This window comes from Erpetoichthys calabaricus, chromosome 15 (genome assembly GCF_900747795.2).
Source record: "Erpetoichthys calabaricus chromosome 15, fErpCal1.3, whole genome shotgun sequence".
In the NCBI taxonomy this organism is placed as follows: Eukaryota; Metazoa; Chordata; class Cladistia; order Polypteriformes; family Polypteridae; genus Erpetoichthys; species Erpetoichthys calabaricus.
In genome coordinates, this window is record NC_041408.2 from 61,376,973 (window position 1) to 61,398,602 (window position 21,630).

Below are 21,630 nucleotides of genomic sequence, written 5' to 3' on the forward strand. Positions count from 1 at the left end.
CTTTTAGTGAACTTCAGATTTGATAATGCCTTTGTTCTAGGGTATTTTCTTAATTATGATTATTTAGTATTATTTTGAGTTAGGATGAACATATGACTAAATGGACCTAAAGTTAATTTTATTTTTTATTTTAGAAAAAAAGAACTTCTTTCAAGGGAAGATTTGGAGCTGCCATGGTTTCCCCTATATGAAATGTTAGAAAGGATTCTCTATTCTAAAACTGAACATCTTGGGCTGAACTGGTTTCCAAAGTATGTATTTTGTGCTTTAATTTTACATAACAGAATTCCTTTCTCTCTGGGAACTTATGAATTTAAATAGTATAGTGTTTGGCATGGTGATCTATTGCATGAATATTTTCAACCTCAGATTCCCAAATCTGCATGTGCCCAGGGTAGAAAATGGTGTGCTAGAAATCTTTATTAATTAATCAACCTTCCTGCAATTTTTTAAGTTGTTCTGTAATCCATTTGATCAGTTCAGATATTTTTTATTTAATCTTTTTCATGATTTAAATAATTATAAAAGCTAGGTTGTGTTAAATAAATAAGCAAATACATACATATGTGAAAGTTGTTGACTGGTAGGATACTTTACAAGATACTCAAGTTTTTTTCACAAAGGTAACACATCTTTACAAAAACTGCAATAAAGTAAACACAGCCAAATATACGCAAAGGTCCTGAATCAGATTTTTCTTGGTTTAAGATTTTTTAGTCTTTCATCGAAACAGATTTAATAGTCCCTGTTATCCTTCATATAGTCAGCTTTTCCACTACTGTTAACCATGTTCTGAGTTGGTAAACAATTTATTAGAGTAAGATTTACAAGAATTGATTTCATTTACATTGATGAAGCCAGGGATGTTGATACTACTTTGGTGAAACAAAAAATAACAATCTCAGTCACATATTCAGCATGGTCTAGCCAATGTTCCTCAAACTAATAGATCATTAAAAGTCCTCTTGAAACCAGTCACATTTTCACAACTTACGACTGATTGGATTTGGTTTGAACAAGGTCAGTATTACGTAGTGCAAAGTCCAGATAATGGAAAATGTCTTAAAAAACATTAAAATAAATTTGAATTCAAGATCCTATTTTGTACTTAAAGCATTTCATATGGCTTATAAGTCTACAGAATTATTAAACATGCTATTTCATGCCAATGACTTCTATACAGCCAATAAAAAATGTCACTGTAAAACAGAGTTTGAGCTTCTGCGTAATACTTGCTTTGGTTGGAGGAAAGGGGATTTTTGTAGTTAAGGCATCTGTTTCCAGAATACAAACCTTTCCTAGCATGCTCTCCCCACCCCCCAAATATACCTCCATACAGAACAAGCATTAAGTAAGCACCACTTTTTACTAGTCATAGCTTCTCCTCCCAATAGAATATAGATGAAGGACAGAATGTTCTAGTGGGCATGATTTGATCAAGCTGTAGTTGACCTAATTATAAATAATTTTTGTATATTTGTATTCCCCCATTTCTGTTTCATCATATCTACAAGCAGTCTAGTAAGAAATCTTAACCATTTTATGTCAAATCTGTTGGCTTGATAGTGCTCTGCACCATTTTTTGTAATATTCATTTTTTGTTTTCTTTTACATTTGCTCTTCTGTACTATTACTTGGAGAAATCAAACTGAACTTTGCTTTTCAAGTTTATTATTTTAAATTTCTTAGTGCATATGAATAACAAGCATTATTTGTATATGGAATATGCAGTTATAATAAAATAACATTTTAGTTTTGAGCAGCTGCATGCAGATACACTGTCTGTGTTGGCAGATTATCCTTGTGTTTATGTTGGTTGGTTGGTTTTCTTATTGGTTACTGTGGTTGCCCATTAATTCCATCCATCCATCCATTGTCTCCCGCTTATCCGAGGTCGGGTCGAGGGGGCAGCAGCTTGAGCAAAGATGCCCAGACTTCCCTCTCCCCGGCCACTTCTTCTAGCTCTTCCGGGAGAATCCCAAGGCGTTCCCAGGCCAGTCGAGAGACATAGTCCCTCCAGCGTGTCCTGGGTCTTCCCCGGGGCCTCCTCCCGGTTGGACGTGCCCGGAACACCTCACCAGGGAGGCGTCCAGGAGGCATCCTGATCAGATGCCCGAGCCAACTCATCTGACTCCTCTCGATGCGGAGGAGCAGCGGCTCTACTCTGAGCCCCTCCCGGATGACTGAGCTTCTCACCCTATCTTTAAGGGAAAGCCCAGACACCCTGCGGAGGAAACTCATTTCAGCCGCTTGTATTCGCGATCTCGTTCTTTCGGTCACTACCCATAGCTCATGACCATAGGTGAGGGTAGGAACATAGATCGACTGGTAATGCCCATTAATTAACAAATCTAAATAGATTTTGTATGAATGACAGTGCTTTATCTTAAATGAGTCCTGCAATAGACTGGTGTCATATTTAGAACCGAAGGGTGGATAGTTTAGCTGAACTGTGCAAATGATTTAATATACAGTACTATGATCTTCTTTTTCTTCTGTTTCAGTTTAAACATGATTTTGTATTACTCTTAATTTAAATATAAATATCCTGTTGTGAAATTATTTAAATAAAAAATCAAGATGGGCAATAAAAAGCTATATAACTGAAATATTTTTTATGTTTAATTTATGTAATTGGCAGAAGCTTCCCTTGATAGTGCTTCAGTTCTTAACAGGGGGCACACACACGACCAGACTTATTCATGCTAAACCAATACAGGGCTGTTGGTCACTTTAACCTGAAACTTGGGTGTAAATGGAAGGCTGTGGTGTAGAAACCCTCCCAGAAACTGGGAAAAATACAAAGCTCAACACAGACTGTGCGTTGGAATTCTTGAGGCAGATTTTTTTTTTTAATTTGATTGAAAAATGCAAAATGTATTTGTTTTGTTGTTAATCTTTACAATCAGAGAATCTAATAAGTTTTATAAAAGTAAGTGTTATGTATGGTAGATTTTGTGCCATGTTAGAACATAAGAATTTTGACAAGGGAGAGGAGACCATTCAGTCCATCAGGCCTGTTTGTTTAGTTTAAAGCTAAATTGTTCCAATATTTTATCCAGATACTTCCTGAAGGTAGTCAGTCTGCTTCATCTGGAATTGTTAACATTTTGTGTTGAAAAAGATGGTTGTGGGTCACATATAGCTATCATGATTATGAGTAGAAAGTCAACATGTTTCAATGCATACATTATGCAGACATATTTTAAAACACAATACATTGCCACAATCAGAAATGCCAAGTGTTTATAAAGACTTAATGTGCAGACAGTGTTCGATAAATTGTTATGTGCCAGAGGATGGTTTCAGGAAAAAAGTGGCATGATGAATGATAAGCCCCTGATAAAACCTGCTCACCATTTGCCAGGGATCAAAAAGGTGTCATTTCTGGTGGAAAAATACTCTTAAAAAGTGTGATAATTAAAAAAAAAAACGTTTGTACTGCTATTTTATTTGAAAAGGTTTTGAATGATTCCTTTTTTGTTTATTTGGTCATGAGAAAGGAGGCTGTTTCTATTGGAAAATATTTTTATTGCAGTAGCTACAGTATTAAAATACACCTGGGATTGCTGTCTAATGTGAAAAACATTTTGATCATCTTATGGTTGGTCTAAAATATTATTATATTTAGTAATGCATTCATTGACTATAAGACTATTGGTACTAGTTCATGTATTTCATGGGTATGTAATTCAGTCACACCTTGTATGATGTTTTCAATACATTGCCATTGTTTACTTAATGTGTACAAGTCCACTTCTTCATTTATACTTGGATTAACGATCTTCAGTGTTACTGTATTCTGCATTCTAATCTGAACAGTTTAATTGTATAATCATCTAATTAAACAAGTGGTGGACAATTGTCATTGTTGAGTGTTTTTTAAAGCATGTTTATAGCTTGCGTACAGTATGTGTATTCTCATCAGTGACTTGCAAGATGAAATTCCAGTTTTTGTTGTAAGTAGGGATTCTGTTAAATGTGCCTCTGTAAAGGTGGAGTAACTGACCTTGATAATTGGTCTCCTGTAGCTGAGAAGTTTAGTGAGTTTTCTAATTCAAATATGTTTTAAAAGCAAGGGATTGGTTTATGTTTAAGAAACTGGGTGAGTCTAAAAAATATCTAGTCTTCTATTCGTAATGCATTAATGACAAAGCACAAATGGAAACTTTGCAAGACATCTAATCTATTATGTTTATTCTTTAAAAACTTACGTAAATATGACTTTGGTTTTAAAACTGACAGTAATGTTAAAATTAGGTATGGCATGCTGTATACAACTCCTATGAGAACAATTTGCACACAGTAGAGGATTTCTGTATAGTGCTTCTTTACTTTAAGAACATCATGCATCCGTATACTGTAGTTCATAACCGCCTTTGGGTAGTAGTTTAGATTTGATTTTCTTTGTCTTGTTCTATCTTTCATATCACATTAAATACTGAACTTTGGCATTTGTGTTGTTTTGTCCATTTTTTTCTTCCATGTTTAGTTGCAACAGACCAGATTCATCTTCCTGTAAAACTTTTGTTCTAAATGTTTTGCAAAGGTGGTAAGAGAAAAAAAATTTATTTCCTTCGGGCACTTTTATGTGTGTGCGTGTTTTTTTTTTTTGTTTGTTTTTTTCCTCCGTTTCGCTACCCTATTTTTTTGTGTGTGCACGTGCTGGTAAACATGCAAAAGTATTCTAAAAAGCTCTACCTTTTCCTTGTATATGTATGTAAAGTGATAATTATTCATTAATAGAGAGAAATCGTAACACTGCAGTTAATTAGTTTAATTGAATTACAAAATATAAGGTGTTTTTGATAGGTGAGCAGTCTGTTACTAGTGCAGCAATTGTTTGAATTAATCACATGTAAAATTTACCAGTGTTAAGAGAGCTTGAAAGTGGTGTTAGCACTCGATTCTACTCTTAACAGAATCACATGATGCGTTTTTAGTTACCTGAGCATATATTTCTGAAGTTATTTTATTAGTTTTTTGGACTTGAATTGGATTTTTAAATATGCTTTTTTTTAGCTACTTTAAGACATATTAAATTAGCTGTTGACTCTACTATTCTTCAGAATACTGGCCATTTAATAAACTTAGTAAAAAAAAATTTTTTTAAAAATAAAAAGTGATGCATTTAATGTACAATCTTTCCTGGTAACACTGGGAGCACACAAGGAAACAGTCTTCAAAAAAGCCAGTTCATTGCATGACACACGTACACACACACACCCACACCCATGTACACGGGGAACAGTTTATTATCGCCAGTTAAGTTAGTCTGCATGTTTTTGGGGATGTCGAAGTACAACTGTTGTACCCAAAAGGAAGCCTATGTGTACACAGAGAGAATGGATGCATTCCACAAAGTACACAAACATGGCATGCTGGATCTGTGGCGCAATAACAGTAGCCACAGTGCTGTGAAGCCCCCAGATACAGATAAGTTATTTTTTAATTGTACCTGAAATCAGGAAATATTTTTTAGTTTTCTTCAATTCCTTACTTTTCATGCCTTCAACGATGATTGTGCAGTTTTATTTATTTAAAGCTTGCCTTATGGCAGGCTATCATTCCATCCAAGTATAGTTTGTGACTTGCACATCATGTTACCAAAATAATCTCAAGCTTCCCTTGACACTGTAATACAGATTATAAACATGCTCAGGCTATATAAGAGGTGGAGCTGCATAATGGAATACAAAAGAAATTATAAAACAGAAAGAAAGTTTAAATTTATAGTGTAATACATTCCCACTGTAATTATATGTGTAGTTACAAATTTACATAGATTTTAACAGCCTGTATGTTTTGTTTTTTTTACATGGTGCCTGAATGTTTTTTGAACCCTTTAAAATGTTCTCCATTTCTGAATAAATTTGATAATACAGTACTGTGCAAAAGTTTTAGGCAGGTGTGGAAAAATGCTGTAAACAAAGAATGCTTTCAGAAATATAAATAATGATTGTTTATTGTTATCAATTTACCAAATGCAAAGTGAGCGAACAAAAGAAAAATCTAAATCAAATCAATATTTGGTGTTACTACCTTTTGCCTTCAAACCAGCATCGATTCGTATAGGTACACTTGCACAAAGTCAGGGATTTTGTAGGATTATAGTCAGGTGTATGATCAACCAATTATACCAAACAGGTGCTAATGATCATCAGTGTCACACGTAGGTTGAAACACAGTCATTAACTGAAACAGAAACAGCTGTGTAGGAGGCTTAAAACTGGGTGAGGAACAGCCAGACTCTGCTACCAAGGTGAGGTTGTGGAAGACAGTTTCATGTCATGGCAAGACACAAGGTAGTTATACTGCATCAGCAAGTTCTCTCCCAGACAAAGATTTCAAAGCAGACTGGGGTTTCAATATGTGCTGTTCAAGCTCTTTTGAAGAAGCACAAAGAAACGGGCAACGTTGAGGATCGTAGACACAGTGGTTGGCCAAGGAAACTTAGTGCAGCAGATGAAAGACACATCAAGCTTATTACCCTTCGAAATTGGAAGATGTCCAGAAGTGCTATCAGCTCAGAACTGGCAGAAACCAGTGGGACCCAGGTACACCCATCTACTGTCCGGAGAAGTCTGGCCAGAAGTGGTCTTCATGGAAGAGTTGCAGCCAAAAAGCCATACCTCCGACATGGAAACAAGGCCAGGCGACTCAAGTATGCACAAAAACAAAGGAACTGGGGTGCAGAAAAATGGCAGCAGGTGCTCTGGACTGATGAGTCAAAATTTGAAATATTTGGCTGTAGCAGAAGGCAGTTTGTTCGTCAAAGGGCTGGAGAGCGGTACAATAATGAGTGTCTGCAGGCAACAGTGAAGCATGGCGGAGGTTCCTTGAAAGTTTGGGGCTGCATTTCTGCAAATGGAGTTGGAGATTTGGTCAGGATTAATGGAGTTCTCAATGCTGAGAAATACAGGCAGATACTTATCCATCATGCAATACCATCAGGGAGGCGTATGATTGGCCCCAAATTTATTCTGCAGCAGGACAACGACCCCAAACATACAGCCAAAGTCATTAAGAACTATCTTCAGTGTAAAGAAGAACAAGAAGTCCTGGAAGTGATGGTATGGCCCTCACAGAGCCCTGATCTCAACATCATCGAGTGTGTCTGGGATTACATGAAGAGACAGAAGGATGTGAGGAAGCCTACATCTTCAGAAGATCTGTGGTTAGTTCTCCAAGATGTTTGGAACAACCTACCAGCCGAGTTCCTTCAAAAACTGTGTGCAAGTGTACCTAGAAGAATTGATGCTGTTTTGAAGGCAAAGGGCGGTCACACCAAATACTGATTTGATTTAGATTTCTCTTTTGTTCATTCACTTCATTTTGTTGATTGATGAAAATAAATGATTGACACTTCCATTTTTGAAAGCATTGTTTGTTTACAGCATTTTTTCACACCTGCCTAAAACTTTTGCGCAGTACTGTAGTTACTAAAATTAGATAAAGAGAACCCAAACAAATGACACAAAACACTACACTTGTTCATTTATTTATTAAGGAAAATTGTCAGATGTTACATATTTATGTATTAGAACATTAGAACAATCTAGAGAAGAACAGGCCATTCAACCCAACAAAGCTTGTCAGTCCTATCCACTTATTTCTTCCAAAAAAACATCAAGTCCAGTTTTGAAAGTCCCTAAAGTCTTAACTGTCTACCACACTACTTGGTAGCTTATTCCAAGTGTCTATCATTCTTTGTGTAAAGAAAAACATCTTAATGTTTGTGTGAAATTTACAAGTTTCCAACTGTGTCCCCGTGTTCCTGAAGAACTAATTTTAAAATAACAGTCTTGATCCACTGTACTAATTCCCTTCATAATTTTAAACACTTCAATCATGTCACCTCTTAATCTTCTTTTGCTTAAACTGTATAGGCTCAGCTCTTTTAATCGTTCCTCATAATTCAACCCCTGTAGCCCTGGAATCAGCTTAGTTGCTCTTCTCTGGACCTTTTCTAGTCCTGCTATGTTCTTTTTGTAGCCTGGAGACCAAAACTGCACACAGTACTCCAGATGAGGCCTCACCAGTGCATTATAAAGCTTAAGCATAACCTCCTTGGACTTGTACTCCACACATCGTGCTTTATAACCTAACATTCTGTTTGCCTTCTTAATGGTTTCTGAACACTGCCAGGAAGTTGATAGCTTAGAGTCCACTATTACTCCTAAATCCTTTTCATAAGGTGTACTCTTGCTTTTCTGACCGACCATTGTGTATTCAAATCTAACATTTTTACTTCCTAATTATAATACTTTACATTTACTGACATTAAATTTCATCTGCCACAAATCTTCCCAAGCCTGTATGCTATTCAAGTCCTTCTGTAATGATAAAACGGATTCCAAATTATCTGCTAATCCAGCTATCTTGGTATCATCTGCAAACTTAACCAGCTTTTTACTTATATTCCTAGCAGAATCATATATATATATATATTATACAGTAATCCCTCCTCCATCGCGGGGGTTGCGTTCCAGAGCCACCCGCGAAAGGTGAAAATCCGCGAAGTAGAAACCATATGTTTATATGGTTATTTTTATATTGTCATGCTTGGGTCACAGATTTGCGCAGAAACACAGGAGGTTGTAGAGAGACAGGAACGTTATTCAAACACTGCAAACAAACATTTGTCTCTTTTTTCAAAAGTTTAAACTGTGCTCCATGACAAGACAGAGATGACAGTTCCGTCTCACAATTAAAAGAATGCAAACATGTCTTCCTCTTCAAAGGAGTGCGCGTCAGGAGCAGATCATGTCAGAGAGATAGAGAAAAGCAAACAAATCAATAGGGCTGTTTGGCTTTTAAGTATGCGAAGCACCGCGGCACAAAGCTGTTGAAGGCGGCAGCTCACACCCCCTCCGTCAGGAGCAGACAAAGAGAGAGAGAGATAGAGAGAGACAGAGTTTGTTTTTCAATCAAAAATCAATACGTGCCCTTCGAGCTTTTAAGTATGCGAAGCACCGTGCAGCATGTCGCTTTAGGAAGCAGCTGCACAAAAGATAGCAACGTGAAGATAATCTTTCAGCATTTTTAGACGAGCGTCCGTATCGTCTAGGTGTGCAAACAGCCCCCCTGCTCAATCCCCCTATGTCAGGATCAGAGAAAGTCAGCGCAAGAGAGAGAGAAAAGTAAGTTGGGTAGCTTCTCAGCCATCTGCCAATAGCGTCCCTTGTATGAAATCAACTGGGCAAACCAACTGAGGAAGCATGTACCAGAAATTAAAAGACCCATTGTCCGCAGAAATCCGCGAACCAGCAAAAAATCTGCGATATATATTTAAATATGCTTACATATAAAATCCGCGATGGAGTGAAGCCGCGAAAGGCGAAGCGCGATATAGCGAGGGATTACTGTATATATATATATATATATATATATATATATATATATATATATATATATATATATATTAAAAATAGCAGCGGCCCTAGAACTGACCCCTGTGGAACACCACTCGTAACATCAGCCAATTTTGATGAGGTTCCTTGTACCATCACCCTCTGCTTCTGGTGTCTGAGACAATTCTGCACCCATCTAAAAACATCACCCTGAACTCCTACTTCTTTTAATTTGATGCCCAACCTCTCATGTGGCATCTTATCAAATGCTTTCTGAAAGTCAAGATAAATAAAATCATCTGCTCCACTTTGATCATATCCTTTTGTTGCCTCCTCATATTATTCCAGCATGCTAGTAAAACATGACATCCCTCTTCTGAACCCATGCTGACTGTTCCTAATAACTCCTCTCCTTTCCAGGTGTTGCTCAATCTTATCCTTAATAAATCCTTCCATTAATTTTCCTGTGATGCTTGTTAATTCTACTGGTTTATAGTTGCTTGGATCTGCCCTGTCACCCTTTTTATATAATGGGATGATATTTGCCATTTTCCAGTCCTTTGAAATCTCTCTAGTGCTCAGTGCTTTCCTAAAAATATGTGTCAAGGGTTTATATATGTACTCGCTAGCCTCCTTAAGAACTTGAAGGTAAAGATTATCTGGTCCTGGTAATTTGTTGATTTCGGCCTATTTAATCTGAGCAGTACTTCTCCATCTACAATTTCTAAATCACTCAGTACCTCCTTAGTAGTCCCGTTTACCTCTGGGAAGACCTCTGAAAAATTAAGTTTAGGGCATCGACATTTTTATTGTCTGTATCTTTTAGTTCCCCTTTACTATTTTTGATGCACTTTACCTCCTCCTTGACTGTTCTTTTACTACTAAAATACTGAAAGAATCTTTTGGGGTCTTCTTTCACCTTATCTGCTGTATTCCTCCCCAATTGTCTTTTAGCCTCTCTGATATCCTTCTTACTGCTTGCACTCATATTTTCATATGTTCTGCGATTCACTTTGCAGTCATTAGTCTTGTATGCCTTATAAAGCAGTTTTTTTTCCTTTGCAGCTTCTTTTTTAAATCTTTATTAATCCACTGTGGAGTTTTTTTAATTTCCTATTAATTCCAATTTTAGTTATGTATCTGTCCTGCATTACATGTAAAACATTTTTAAACTTGTTCCACTGCTCCTCGACTGTCTCTACACTTAAAGGCTTAAAAGTATGGAACAGTATGTGAGTCTTTGCTTTCAACAACATTTACTTCTATAGTACATTTTCTTATATAGCATGTAGCTCAGAGTGTTTTACAACATGTCAAATAAGTAGTTTTAATGCAAAGAAAAACATTAAATGTAGATAATAATAAAGAATAAATAGTATACAAAAGATAAATCAATATTGCTCACTTACACAAGAGAGATAAGTAATTATCAAACAGCAACTTATGCAATTATAACCTCAACTAAACATTTCTGGTAGCCTGCACATATACAGTGCATCCAGAAAGTATTCAGAGCGCATCACTTTTTCCACATTTTGTTATGTTACAGCCTTATTCCAAAATGGATTAAATTAATTTTTTTCCTCAGAATTCTACACCCAACACCCCATAATGACAACGTGAAAAAAGTTAACTGCCCAAGGATAGGTGTGCCAAGCTTGTGGCATCATATTCAAAAAGACTTGAGGCTGTAGTTGCTGCAAAGGTGCATCGACAAAGTATTGAGCAAAGGCTGTGAATACTTATGTACATGTGCTTTCTCAATTTTTTTATTTTTAATAAATTTGCAAAAATCTCAAGTAAACTTTTTTCATGTTGTCATTATGGGGTGTTGTGTGTAGAATTCTGAGGAAAAAAATGAATTTAATCCATTTTGGAATAAGGCTGTAACATAACAAAATGTGGAAAAAGTGATGCACTGTGAATACTTTCCGGATGCACTGTACTTGGAGGAATTTAAACATATTCTTCCTTGCATAACTACTTCAATTCAGGAATATTGGTGGGCTTCTTTGCATGAACAGCTTGTCTCAGTTCCTTCCACAATGTTTTTATAGGAAAACATTATTTTTTTTTTTCTGTTTTAACTATTCTTTGGTAGAGTGACTTTTATGTTTAGGATTATTACCCATCTGCACGAGTCACTTCTTGTTGAGTTTCGTTCATGAACGGACTCCCTGACATTTTTTCAAGCCAAAAGTTACACTTTGGACTCATCCACAGAGCATTTTCCAATAGCCTTATGGCTTATCCATGTAGCTTTACCAAACTTAGGTGAGCGGTAATAACTTTCTCCTTACAACACTACCACTCACGCACACCATTGTTGTTTATTGTTATCTTGATGGTGGACTCATGAAGAATGACATTAACCAAAGCAAAAGAGCCTTTAGATAATTAGATATTACTCTGGGGTTCTATGTGACCTCCTGGAATATTATATGCTTTGCTCTTGTAGTGATCTTTGTTGGTCAATTATTCCCAGGGTGGGTAACAGTGGTGTTGAATTTCTGCAATTGGTACACCGTCTGACTAACAGTGGACTTTTGGAGTTCAAACACTTTAGAAATGGCTTTGTAATCTCTTCCAGCCTGGTATGCGTCGACTTTTTTTTTTTTTTTGTGGTCTTCCAAAATCTACCTAGACCGAGATATGAAATGCTTCCACAAACCCTTGTGGTGTAGATCAGACTTGAATAGTGAAGACCCAGATGTACAGTATTTCTCTGAACAGGGCATAACTGATTGTTTCATTGATTGAAACACCAGACTGTAATTTCTTCTTCAAATGAACTGATATTCTTAGAGGTTCACATACTTTTTCACACACAAATATATAAAAAATTGGATAATTTTCCCCAATAAATAATTAAAAAAATATTTTTGTGTGTGTGCTTTGTCTAATTGGGTTCTTTTTATTTGGTTTTAGTATTTACATAAAAATCTGATCAAAGTTTAGTTCATGTTTGTGCAAAAATAGAGATTATACTAAAGGGTTCACAAACCTTCTTGCACCAATATACCTCTGGGAAGACTGTTTATCTTTTTAAGTTGTTGGACACAACTTTCATCATCCTCCTTTGCCTTACCTTTTTGGTCTTGTGCCCTTTACTCCACAACAGTGTGTTTAGTCAACCCAGTTATTTACAAAGGGTCCTATAGAAATTAGAAAGGAGAAACAGGTCGAGGACCTTCTTCCCTTCACTCATGATACTACTGCCAGGTCTTCATCTACATTCTTGTTCTTCATGTAACAGTAATGCAGTCTCCTCCCCCTTTGCCTCCAACAATAACTATGGTCTCCCCTTCATTCATCTCAGGCCCCTCAGTTCCACAGTTTTTGTCCACTTAGGAATCCTCTTTATTTGTTTTCAAGCAGTAGCTCAAATATATCCCTGGTGACCGTCACTATCGGTCTTACCAGTGGATTCTTTTTGGAAGTAAACCCCCACCTGCACCTCAAATATTTCTCTGTTCCTTTATATCCACCTGTTCCTCTTTTTTTCACATTGATATAACTATATATGTTAACTTCTCTTTTACTTGACTATTACCATACTTAACTTTTACCATCAACCCTTTCTTCTTTTACATGCCTGAGAGCAAAGTTCTGTTCATTGTTTCTTTGTAGGAAATGTGACCCAAATGCATTTCAATTCCATTTTTCTTTCCTTCATTTCTTGCTCCAGATGCAAGAACTTTTGCTAATATACATTCTCTAGGTGGTCCCTGTTTCTCAAGATCATTTCATGCTAAGCTAATTTTTTATTCCAAATTTGCTTTGTATGTGTGTATTTGCAAATGTTGTACAACCCACTTTTCCTTTACAATGAAATTGTGTGGATTAACCTATCAGTCTCCACAACCATCAGCTGCCTTTCACATTTCTAGCATTGCTTAATTTCAGCTCATTGCTTTAACTCTGTTCATCATAATATTTTTGTTGCAAGTTTGTGGAGGGTGTCCTTCATAGCAGCAGTGTTGGAGGTGTAAGAGAGAGAGGTTTGTTTATATATTTATGTTTTTGTTTGAATGTGGTGTGCAATGATATATTCAGAACATTTTACACAAGCTAGAACTTGAAAAATTAAACATTCTGTATTTATTATTTATAATTGTTTGCTTTTCACATAATTCCAAAGGTTCTATATTATAGGAACATGAAAAGTATGCTGAAAAATATACATATACATTTTTTATGTAGATGTGAATGTATTTAACTGTTTTATGTCATCAGTCAGCATGTGTAATGCTTGTGCATTGCAGCCCAAGACACCAGAGTTGATACCAGTTCTGATCACTGCCTGTTTAGAGTTGTACATTTTCTCCATATCCATGCGGGTTTTCTCACAGAGTTCCATTTTCTTCTCACACACTAAATTTGTAACTGTTCGGTTAATTGGTTGGTTAATAGGTGATTCTAAGGCCAGGTTTATACTTCACACGACATGATGCATGTTCCAGGGATCGTTCCTGCCATGCAAGCGTTTTACTATTTATACATGCTTACGTACTTTACATAAATCTGGAAGAATCCACCAGGTGGCAGTGCGAGATATTATCATGGTGAGAACAGGTTTGGCTTCGCTGTGTTGTGAATTGCCTGGAATACCCATTAAATTCTGATGACACCTTACCGCAGTCTCTCTGAAAAGGATATTTACCCTAAGTTCTTGTCAATAAGCCGCGGCTTATCTAAGGAAAAAAGTTGTGAAAATGAAAAAATAGAATATCGGCTTATACATAAGTCCGGCTTATACATCCATCGCGGGGGTTGCGTTCCAGAGCCACCCGCGAAATAAGAATATCCGCGAAGTAGAAACCATATGTTTATATGGTTATTTTTATATTGTCATGCTTGGGTCACAGATTTGCGCAGAAACACAGGAGGTTGTAGAGAGACAGGAACGTTATTCAAACACTGCAAACAAACATTTGTCTCTTTTTCAAAAGTTTAAACTGTGCTCCATGACAAGACAGAGATGACAGTTCCGTCTCACAATTAAAAGAATGCAAACATATCTTCCTCTTCAAAGGAGTGAAGCAAACAAATCAATATGTCTGTTTGGCTTTTAAGTATGCGAAGCACCGCGGCACAAAGCTGTTGAAGGCGGCAGCTCACACCCCCTCCGTCAGGAGCAGACAAAGAGAGAGAGAGGGAGAGTTTGTTTTTCAGTCAAAAATCAATATGTGCCCTTCGAGCTTTTAAGTATGCGAAGCACTGTGCAGCATGTCTTTTCAGGAATCAGCTTTACAAAAGATAGCAACGTGAAGATAATCTTTCAGCATTTTTAGACGAGCGTCCGTATCATCTAGGTGTGCAAACAGCCCCCCTGCTCAATCCCCATACGTCAGGATCACAGATAGTCAGCGCAAGAGAGAGAGAACAGTAAGCCGGGTAGCTTCTCAGCCATCTGCCAATAGCGTCCCTTGTATGAAATCAACTGGGCAAACCAACTGAGGAAGCATGTACCAGAAATTAAAAGACCCATTGTCCGCAGAAATCCGCGATATATATTTAAATATGCTTACATATAAAATCACAATTTAAATGACCGCTACGCGCTCGTGTTGACTCGGCGACGCCCAGAGCAGAAAGAACGCGCTCTGGCCGCTCCAACCGCGCCATGCGGGGAGTGAGAGAGACGGCAATATCTCACACTCTCTCCCCCCTTAAAGAAATTAAATGGGCGCGAGTGAGACCACTGACCTCCCTCCCTTCTATTAGTTATAGGTTATAGTACGTTCGGCTTATCCATGAGTCCGGCTTATCTATGATACGATTTTATTTTAAAAATTCGTATGATTTTTGGTCTCCGGCTAATACATGAGTCCGGCTTATAGACAAGAACTTAGGGTAATTATTAAATCCATCAATCCAGGGATGTGTCCATTCCAGCAAGCATTGGGCACGAAGCAGAAACAATCCCTGGACGGGGCATCAACTCATCACAAGGTGAATACAAGCACTCACATACACTAACTAGTGTCATTTTAGTGTCACCAAATCTGCATATCTTTGGAAGGAAACTGGAGCACACTGTGGAAGCCCAGCATGAAAACATGCAAACTCCAGGCAGGGAACACCAGCGACGTGACTCCCTGCGAGACAGCAGTGCTACTGCTCCGCCACCATGTCACCCCCATGTGTGTAATTATTAACAGTATTCATTATTTAAACGAAATTAACGATTTATCTGTAAAATGTAACATACATACTTTAATGCATTTCATCATGAAAGTGATATCAAGTATACAGTAAATCTAAAGATTCTAAATGTGCATAGAGTTGGAATATCATACATTTAATGTGTTCTGTGTGGTGATCTATTGCTGTTTGCCGCTGCTGTCAGGTTAGGAGGAAGCCCCAGAAAAAAAAAACGGCACAAAAGATGGTATGTGAGAGTTTTAAAATATACTGTGTCATTACAATTGGGAATATGCGATGCTTGAATGTAAAAGCCCCACGAATGCATCTATATATCGGCATTTTGCTTCACCACATCGAACCATTCATTAAACATCGAACCGTGCACATCGATCTGTAGGATCCACATAGACTTGGCTTTCTGTCACATGTAGATAGTAAACAGAGACTCTGACATCACATTTATCTTTTTGTATCAACTTTTATCACATGGCGCCCCCCAACTTTTTGCTGGTACTGCACTCGCGCACACGTCACGTTAATTTCTGAGGACCTGCTCAGAGGCTGCGTCAAATGAACGCTAGGAACAGGTGGCAGCCATGCTGCGTGCGCGTTCTGAGCGTGAAGTATAAACAAGCCCTTAGTGGAATTGGTGTGGGTGGGCGTGGCTGTGTGTTAGTGTATCATGTAATGGGATGGTATGCAGTGTTTTTTAACACCTTACCTTATCTCAGCAGAGATGGACTTTAACTTGTCGTTATCCTGCAGTGGAAAAAATGGTTTTTAGAAATGGACGAATGTATGATCATCTCTGATGTGATTTCTGTTTATTTTGATATATAGGAAGCATTCTCTGGTATCTTTATGGACCAATATTGGAAATATATTTTGTTCAACAGTAAGCAATGCTTCTGTATCTTGATTTTGGTGATATTGGATAAAATAATTTCATTTAGAGAACCCAACACTATTGATGCAAAATATGCCTTTGGATATGCAAGTACTAGGTTGGAGTCAATTACTACTGAAACTGCTGCAGACATTAACACACAGGTGGCAGTGTACAATTTCTGGGCTGCTGATAGTACCTGCAAACCACTGACAGTAGGCATTGTGTATAGATAGCTCTCTTTTGTGTTGACTGAATAGGGTAAACAAAGTTGTGAACGTGTTTGACTTCATGAGTGTTTTGGAACATTTGCAGTTTGTGGTGGTTAAATGATTCTTGTCATGTTCATTTTCTTACATACAGTATGATGAGCTATAAGGCACTACAGTTACAGTGTTAAAAATCTGAACTCTACCCATTGAGTGTTAAAGCTCCCTATCTGTTGCATTCCCCATAAGACACACACAGCAACAGAACACTAACTAGTGAATTAACTCCCCTTCTTGTATTTTAGACATACAGAATATACCTGTACTGCTGACCTTATGAAAAGTCTGTGTTACAAAAAACATATGACTAATGTGTACAGTGGTCCATGTTTAATTTTACTAATATATACTGAGAGTGTAATACTCACTGGTGGTGTTAGTGCACCTTATGAAACCAAAGAGAGTCAATACATGCACAAATGGTGCTCTGATAAAACTATTTAAGATGATAGCGCCACATTTATACTCCGATGCATATTTTTTAAAACACTGCTGGTGAGAGCACCAAAGAAGAGTTATTGCTCCACTATATATATATTTTTGTCTCATAATGTACCTTCACAATAAAAGATCTATAGCAGGCTCTTGGAAAAGTAGGCAGCTAACGGAATCCAATGATCAAGTGTCATTATGGTGGAATATATAGAAAGAATGATTTAGACACAGTAAAATGGTGCTTGTTGCAAACTACTTAACTTAAAATGAAATGATTAAAAGAATGTGCAGTTATATCATTTTTAATATTATTGTTAGTGTTAGAGTCTAGATGAATTCACCATAAATTGAAACAAGCATTTTTTACTTTAATTGCAATGAAATATGTAATAAGAGTAATACTGTACATTTAAAAAAAGCATAGGCTGGTTGAATTCTTATTCTTATTTAAAACATCCACAACAGTTGGTATTCAAATTCTATCCATTAATAGTATATTTAGTGTGGAGGCTGGTTTAGTTCATGTATAATTTCTGTTAATTATATTAATCATAATTATATTAATCATATGTGTTTGTTGAGCTTACAGTTAGCATTTACCCATTGTTAATTCCTTCTTAAAACATCTTCATATTATTGCAGTGCATGGTTAGGCCATTGACTTTTGTGGCTGGCATGTTGTGTAGTATAATAACTAATAATTTGTGTCACCAAATATGCTTGTTTCATCTGAATCTACATTGGCTTCATCTCACTAATGTTTTTTGTGTGGTCACAACAATCACTTTGTTTACTGGAATGACAGCAATATTGCATTACCAGGTAGACCTGAAAACTCATAAAATATATATGTTGGGAGTTGATCAACAGCAGAGAAGTGAATTTAATTTATGAAAAGAGAAGGTGAAATCAGGTTATGCTTAAATGTTGGTGTTTGCTTGCCTGTCTCAGTTACAGGTTATTAAATGTGGCCTGCTTGAACAAAACGTTTGTTTTTTCCTTTCTCTTTGCAATTTTGTCTAAATTAAGGAAGACCATCTGCTAGAAGAAATTTATTCTTCCTTTCCTTGTTTAATTTAAGGCCTTCAATGTTTATTAGGACCCATTATCATTCTTAAAACAAAGGCATATGACATATCAAAAGCAAGATTGCATTAGGGAGAAAGTTCATGTTTTAAATTTATTTTGCAAATTTTGTTATGTAGTTATGTAAGAGTTCATAAAATCGAAACTTCTTTTTTTTTCAAAATTGCATGAAATATATTTCACAAATATATTGATAAGAGTAGTAATGTTCTTAAATACTGGACTAAAGAAAAGTTATACAGTAATCCCTCCTCCATCGCGGGGGTTGCGTTCCAGAGCCACCCGCGAAATAAGAAAATCCGCAAAGTAGAAACCATATGTTTATATGGTTATTTGTATATATTTTAAGTCCTTATAAACTCTCCCACATGGTTTATAAATATTCCCCATACAGTTATACAGCATAAACACTTTATATTCTCTTAGTTATTAGGTAAGATTCATTGAAATTATGTATGTAAACACAGTTTATATACTACTCACAAACATACGTATCGTATATCATTGAGGAGTTTTATTTAATACGTAATACAGTTTTAAACATATTGTAATTGAGTAGGTAATATAAAAATACGTGAAAAAATCTATAACATGTAAATGCTGTACATAAAACCAAAATGTTATTTTAAAGATATACTGTAGAGCATCTCCGATATCACATTTGTTACAGCCATTACGATAGACAGGCCAACGGCAATAAATACCTACAATGCAAGGAAAAAATTGTATAAAATGTGTGCACGGTTACAGTAAACGTACATGCATGTACTAAGTACGTAGAAAAATAGTTTTGGGTACTCACCAACTTGTCAGATAACGATGACATTTACTGCACTGTCACAGCTGTTCTAAAGGAGCCTTTTCAGGCGACTGTGTAGCACCGCCGTCGTCTTCTTCCACTGAAGGCGTACTAGGCAGTGTTTTGCATGTAAGGAACATCGTGATGGGCAGTTGCTAGCGCTGCTTTTTCATTTGTGTAAAGAGGTTCCTATACACTTCCGTGGCGCCGTCAAGAGCATTTTTAAATTGCAAAGAACAAATCATTTGCGGGTCCCATTCTTCAACTGATGCCTGGAGATCTTTTGCCATTCGTAGAATGGTTGCGAGACGCTCAAGAGTTAGCACAGCACCCAGGAGCTTAACCACGTGCTCTGATTGGGTAGCTTCTCAGCCATCCGCCAATAGCGTCCCTTGTTTCAATTGAAATGCGTCCCTTGTTTGAATTCAAATGGGCAAATCAACTGAGGAAGCACACGTACTGTAGACCGCAGACACCCGCGAAGCAGTGAAAAATCCGCGATATATATTCACATATGCTTACATTTAAAATCCGCGATGGAGTGAAGCCGCGAAAGACGAAGCGCGATATAGCGAGGGATCACTGTCCCCATATACAAGTATCTATAAGCTGGTAGCAATTATAATGTTATGGAAGATTTCATTCAGGTTTCATTAAACTAGATCTAGTGTATAATAAGACAAACTCATGAAGAGTGTGTATGTATTAGCAAAGTTTGTTTGAGAGAGAGGTAAGGAGCACACGCTGATACAGCACATTGCCGCACCCACCACACGACAAACCAACTTAGGACCTGAGTGCAGCCATGTGGCGGGTGACACCTCAGCACCACACTAGTTCAGATGGAGTGGAACAGTGTGAGGTTTTTTATGGTGGCTGGAGTGCCAAATCTGCCACCAACCCCCAAGTTTTTCCCTGCAGGTTGGAGGGCCTACATGCAGATTAACGTCATACTCGGTACGGAGCAATTGCAAGATACAGGGCCCAACAGAGCAGAGTCCCTTTTGGCATTTATGGGATTCGAACTGGCAACCTTCCAATTTGCCAGTGCAGATCCCTAGCCTCAGAGCCACCACTCCTTGAGATAAAACTAAATTCAATAAATATTTAATGACTTTAGTCTCAGTTTCTAATGTCTACAATTCTATGCAAGGGTGTGTTTCATATACAAGTAGCTCTAAGAGCTTTCTGTAGTCTGTGTCCTCAACAAGGCTCTGTAGTCATTTCATTTACTATGACAGCACTGATCTTAGCAATTAGTTTCATTAGGAAGTGGTGGATTAAGCTGTGCATGTCCGCGGATTGTGTCTAATTGCATCAAGTGATCATTATGCACATTGAATGATTCAATGTTCTTTGTGAAGTTGACTTGGAATGTAATACATTTTATGTAGTAATTATTATTTTTTCTTCTAACAGTTCTGTTGAAAATGTACTGAAAACGCTTGTTAAAAGCTGCAGGCCGTAAGTAATTCATTAGTCACCTTTTCATTTTTTTTTTGTTTGTTTTAATGTTCAGAGTTAGTTATGATCTAATTTGAATATGATGGTATATTTAGTAAATTTCATGATTTGTGCAGGAGAAACATTCTTTTCTGTGAAACTTAAAAAGAATTTAATATCGTGCCATGTAGGACACTGCAAAGGATCAGTAAAAAAATAAATAAATAAATACCATCCATTAGAAGTCTTTTGGCTGATTTTGACCATCAATTTCATTCTCAAAAATTAGAAGATTTTCAAAACATTTGTCAATTTCATTACATGTGACCCACCTGCAACTTTCCAGAGTTTAACATTTAGAGTAATTAAACATTTGACTCATTAGACTCAGTATTTATAAATGAGTTATGTTTAACTGTTAAAAGACATTTAAAAGTACAGGTTTTTAAATGTTGAAGCATTCCCAGTATCAAATTATAATGATCCATTGTAATTGTATTCATGCAGGATTTAGAGTAATTAAACATTTGACTCATTAGACTCAATATTTTTAAATGAGTTATGTTTAACTGTTAAAAGACATTTAAAAGTACAGGTTTTTAAATGTTGAAGCATTCCCAGTATCAAATTATAATGATCCATTGTAATTGTATTCATGTAGGTATTTCCCAAAAAATGCTACACTAGAGATGCTTCAGGAATGGAGACCATTAATGTGTCCATTTGATGTGACAATGCAGAAGGCAATAAGTTATTTTGAACTGTTTCTTCCAACTACTTTGCCACCAGAACTTCACCATAAAGGTTTCAAGTCAGTATTGTTTGGCTAATGTTAAAGCAACTGCTGCTACTTTATCTCTCTGTCTCTCTCTTTTTTATTAAATGAGTGAGTGATTTTCAGAAATATGGATGTAAGAAAATGTTGTGGGCAGTTGCATTACTTGCATTCAAATATTTTGACAGAATCTAAAGGAAAAAAGTATAGACTCAGTTAAATGTGCATCTTTTGAATGGTATTGGTATCTTTGGTTGGTAATTGGTTTTACTCTGTCATTTAATTACTTAACATAAGCTTTTTTACTCTGAAAACCTCCTTTGTAGTTGAATCAGTATTTTAAATTATTGTACTATTCTGTGATAAATTATTCATATCATTTATCATTTAGTTTTAGAGTCTTTGGCAAAACTGCTACAATGGTAAACTTAGTA

At 36.6% G+C, this 21,630-nt stretch overlaps 1 protein-coding gene across 3 annotated transcripts in view; it reads left to right on the top strand.

Moving 5' to 3' along the window:
* The window catches only part of psme4a (proteasome activator subunit 4a), a 167,890-nt gene that overhangs the window by 45,282 nt on the left and 100,978 nt on the right, over nt 1–21,630 (top strand). For 2 of the 3 annotated variants that reach the window (XR_007933556.1, XM_051919347.1), the window contains exons 3-6: nt 135–251; nt 4,493–4,552; nt 20,398–20,442; nt 21,083–21,232. Coding sequence is in view for 2 of the 3 variants with exons in the window: in XM_051919347.1 (XP_051775307.1) it covers nt 135–251; nt 4,493–4,552; nt 20,398–20,442; nt 21,083–21,232 (372 nt within the window). In the remaining variant the exon portion in view is untranslated. The remainder of the gene's footprint in view (nt 1–134; nt 252–4,492; nt 4,553–20,397; nt 20,443–21,082; nt 21,233–21,630) is intronic. The other variant, XM_028821016.2, reaches the window with a different exon arrangement.